Source organism: Coenobita brevimanus, chromosome 74 (genome assembly GCF_032717465.1).
Source record: "Coenobita brevimanus isolate Jiangsu-jjx chromosome 74, ASM3271746v2, whole genome shotgun sequence".
Lineage (NCBI taxonomy): Eukaryota > Metazoa > Arthropoda > Malacostraca > Decapoda > Coenobitidae > Coenobita > Coenobita brevimanus.
In genome coordinates, this window is record NC_137027.1 from 16,450,425 (window position 1) to 16,455,039 (window position 4,615).

A 4,615-nucleotide genomic window follows, 5' to 3' on the forward strand; every position below is an offset into this window, starting at 1 on the left:
ATTCATCTTCACTCAACAGCACTATCATCAGCAAACAGCAACACCAGAAGCTTCCAAATCTCACCCTCATTCATTAGAGCCACCCCCACATCCACTGCCCTACCTTGCACCTCCTTTACAACCCCATCCATGTATGTATTAAAAAGCCATGGAGACATCACACAACCCTGTTTCAGTCCCACATTGAGATCAAAGAACTCACTCAGCTCACCATCCATTTGCACGGTAGCCCTAGCTCCCTCGTACATACTCTTCACAGCACTCAACAATTTCCCCTTCTTACAGTACATAAATTTTATGACATCAAAAATACCAAAAAGAGGGTGCTACATTTATTTATAATAGCCAAATAGCCTACAGTAATACCAACATCTGTGATCAGAGATGGGGACTCAGGTATGACTCGAGTTGCTGTTTTTAATGACTTGCAGTTTGACTTAGACTTTATAGTAATTTAACTTGACTTTAGATTTGCAGTTGTTTAGTCTTGTTGGTGAATCGTTAGACTGTAGAAGTAATACATTTACAAAATGTTCTGGCTAAATGAAAAACCATGTTAGAGAAATACCAACTTAAATGACTCTAGAAACTGTTACAGTATTGACTGTACTGTACAATAGACATGTCTGACTGTGACTAATGGCCACTACCAAGGGACTTTGCATTCGCAACATTGCAACTAATGTTGTGAGCCAGGTTGCGGGGTCGTTTTGACTGAGATGCAACAGCCCCTGTCGGACGACGCCCTTTACCAATGGGAGCTGCTCCTCTTGGCATGCCAAGGGATCTTCTTGCAAGTGATGTTGGTTGGCAAGGAATTTTCCCACGACCTGCACCACCATTCTTTACAGCTGACCCCATACAACTCAGTAAAGAGTTCAATTGGTTTGTTGATTTAATTAATTTTTTACATTGGAGGAACTTATCTAGAGCCACTTCAGTGTCTGTATTTCCAAACCGAGCTGTTGTTTCAACCAACGCTTTGGCTACTACATGAGATTTGTCACTAGGGTTGTTTTGTCCAGGAGTGGGATTTTCACTGATGTTAAAATCCTGGTTCTCATCGTCAGAACTATCTAAAGATATCACATTCTCAGCTCTATCCATTGCCAAATTGTCTCCACTAGATGAAGCTTCACTTGTTTCATTGATCTCTGTTTCTGTTTCACTGATTCTTAAAAAAACTCTCCTCTGGTGCTTTCTCACTGCCAACAGCCAAAACTGCCAGCCAGTGCCGACTTTTGATTGTTGATACAAACAACTGGGGCACCACTGTCATGCTATAATCGGCACATATAACTTGGTGTTTACAGATGGCAACATTTTCACCCTTGGTACAGGAGCACATTCCAATGGTAATGTCTACTTCATATACTTGTGTTGGTTCAGACTGGCTCTGAACACTACATTTTCCACTACCGAGGGAAGTCACTGTCCATGGTCATGTTCCCTACACTCACTGGCTTGACACGTCGTCGACTAAGTGCTACGTCTACCAGCCGCTGCCTCATGTAAGAGTCGAAAATTACAGCCATAAAAACAACGAGCTGTGTAGTGTTGTAGGCTTTGCATCTGAAAAACAAAATTACATATTGCATATAAAACATATCTTAATGGGTTTGTATACATATTGTAGTCAAATATAAGGCCTTCTCAGACACATTAAGGGGTGGCAAAAAAAAAAAAAAGAAAATCTTATCCTAAACTCTTTTAACATATTTTCTCTAATTCAACACTTGGTCATCCCAGCTTCATCCCCTTCTGAAACTGCCTAATACATTTTCCATCCGGCAAAAAGTTCCAGCTCATTCTATAAATATTGTGAGATTCGAATGTGATTAATGGTAAGGATGCAAAGTGACAGTCCATATTGTAAAACACCACCAGAAATGAGGAATGTGATACAGTAGGAAGTTATGTAAGCATTACATGAATCAAGAAATCAAACAAACCGATCGGAATGAATATGTTAGAAACTCGAATCATTTATAAATAAATAATACTTAATCCTCACCTACTGAGTACAATGTCCTTGATAATGCACATTGTTGCCTCACATAAATTGTTTGTGTGGTGCTCTCGTAATATTGCACCAGCTCGGTAAGCAATTGCCCACTCTTCTTTCTTCTGCACCAAAGACGTTAGGTAACTGAAAAGTTATGAGAAAGCACAAAAAAAAAAGCGCTGATTAGAAACGGAATTGAAATGGGAAAAATAAAGAAGAGTGCACTAAGCTAGAAAGATCATGGAGGCTTCCACAACAGAGGGAGACAGAGAGGACAGAAAGCCATAGGAAACTGAGAAGGAAACTAGGAATACGTTAATACAGTACTGTACTATGTTGAATAATGAGTCTGACTGGTACTGTAATTTATATACTGGAAAATAGTGACTATCCAATCAGCAATCAAACTATTACCTTGTGAAATTGGGATGTGCGTTTACAAGAGAACTGGCTTGGATATTTTCCCATAATTCACTGAATACTTCTTTTGACTTGGCGAACACTAACGTCTTCGCAGCAGCCATTAGCTCCTGGCGATTATGATTCTGAATACCATGCTTTGCATCCAAAAGCCAACGCCACACTTGCTGCAGTATGTGGAAAATGCAGAGGAAGCGTTGTGATGTCGGCCAAGTTGCTGCCAGTGCCTTTCGTTCAGCATCACAGTTGTCTGTCATGAATGACTGTGGCGCTCCCCTGCCACTGAAAGTACAGCTGCCTAGAGCTTCCTTGACCATGCCAAAACCTGTCAAGCAAAAAATATATGTCACATTTGTGACACTGTGCATGTGCATGTATGTATAAATGTGTGTCTGTTAACGTACTAGTACAGTATATGTGTATGCGCGAGAATACTGTATATATTTGTGAATTATATATGAATATATGTCCATGTATCCTGTATGTTACATAATAATCAAGTAAGCCAGTGATGTCTAAAATTATAGCTGTACTTTAACTCTATGAAATATATATTCTTTTGTCTGCTCAGCCGAATTGAACTGGTCATGTGCCTATTATGTAATAACTGTAAATTTGTAACCAAGGAATTGCAATATATTACTGTACAGTACATGTACTGAAGTCAGTGTTGCTTCATCTTGAGAAGATGTGAAAAGTACAGCTAATGGCACTGCACCAGCTGGTCCTGCATACATAAATGGTATGACTGCTGTGTTTAGTTGGTCGACACAGCTTGTTGCATCCACAAATACCACCTCCCCAGCTTCTCTCAGCTGCCTGTGTGCTCGCCGCATGAAGGGGGTAATAAGAGCGACACAGTAGCGATCATTATCCTGTTCTAGTTTTAGAATAATTTCTGGGTTGTCCTCTGCATACTTCTTTATGGCCTCAAACATGGATGGGCTGTTTAATCCACCATGTTCTTTTGACATCCATGCAGTCCTCATGTACTGAATGGCCCTTGGAGATGGATTTATGGCGTGATTTGCTTGGCCATAAAGATCATCGCAGAGGTCCATTTTCATTATGTGGTGTCTTTGTGCCTGGGCTGTTGTCATGCCTATAAATACAAGCATCAGTCAGTAACAGCATTAAACATATCTTATAGAATCATAACTTACCATGGTATACAGGTATTATATAAGTTAATACAGAAATGTACATGGTAAGTTCTGACACAGCAATAGCTGCTCACTCACTATTTTTTTTTTTTTTTTTTCCTGAAAGCGAGCAGAGAAAGTTGATGCATAATAAACAGAGCTATATCTCAACGAATGAGATATTGCATTCTAATACAGTACAATATTAGATAACACACCAACCCCTAAAGGCCTTATGGTACACTCTTGATTCTTTAGTAACCCTCCCTCCCCACCCCGTGTGCTGTGGGAAACCATATGATGATGATGATGAAAGTGCATTGGACTGAAAATTTACTGTGATATGTAGGTTATCCATAAACAAACATGCAGCTGATCATAATACCTCAAAGTTATTCATTAAAGCTTATACCGTACCATATTGTTAAATACTTAACTTTGCTTAGTACACATCTTATGATTAGATCTTAATATTATTATAATATTCATTTAGCTAACTACTGTAGCAGTATTAATCTTTCTTACTGTCCTGTATTTTTTTTTTTTTGGGGGGGAGGGGTTACTATATTAGATTTGTTTATCTTAATATGGTAATTATATATTTTACTACTGTTTTTAACTTTATTTTTAACTCTTATTTAGTTTATACAGCAATATACTTTGCTAAACTTATTTGTAATCTCAATACTCTACTCATAACTATCAAGCTTTAGGCTTATATTAACCATGGTAACCTCATATACCTGTTTTCATTCCTGACATGCACATTCAACGGATGAGGTGATGATAGTTCCTCAGTAGCTGACATTTCTGAAAAAAAAAAAAAAAAAAAAAAAGCATACCCATGTATAAAACACATATATAGGACACTGCAAACAATTAACAAATGTTAACAAATGCTTGGGGTGGAAATAAGAAAAACAGTAACAGATGGCAAAATTAGTAAGCAATTAGTTTATCTCGAATGAGTGTTCAAGTGATTATCTCTGTACATCCCGAGTTTCCACATTCTGGTAGACAGAATAGTGTCAATTTCTAGTCGTAGGAA

The 4,615-nt window shown here is 38.3% G+C and overlaps 1 protein-coding gene across 2 annotated transcripts; it reads right to left on the minus strand.

The window, feature by feature from the left end:
- Positions 1–368: 368 nt before the first annotated feature.
- LOC145407783 (uncharacterized) lies at positions 369–4,349 on the minus strand. 2 transcript variants are annotated; one of them, XM_080278647.1, is made up of 4 exons: positions 4,311–4,349; positions 2,420–2,750; positions 2,015–2,149; positions 369–1,572 (listed from the first exon to the last, which is right to left on the minus strand). In XM_080278647.1, the coding sequence occupies exons 1-4, from the start codon at positions 4,333–4,335 to the stop codon at positions 1,416–1,418; spliced, it is 648 nt and encodes a 215-aa protein (XP_080134773.1). In that variant the 5' UTR covers positions 4,336–4,349; the 3' UTR covers positions 369–1,415. The 2 variants fall into 2 exon arrangements, with proteins under 2 accessions (XP_080134773.1, XP_080134774.1); XM_080278648.1 differs by lacking the exon at positions 4,311–4,349 and adding an exon at positions 3,344–3,381.
- Between the last annotated feature and the right edge of the window lie 266 nt (positions 4,350–4,615).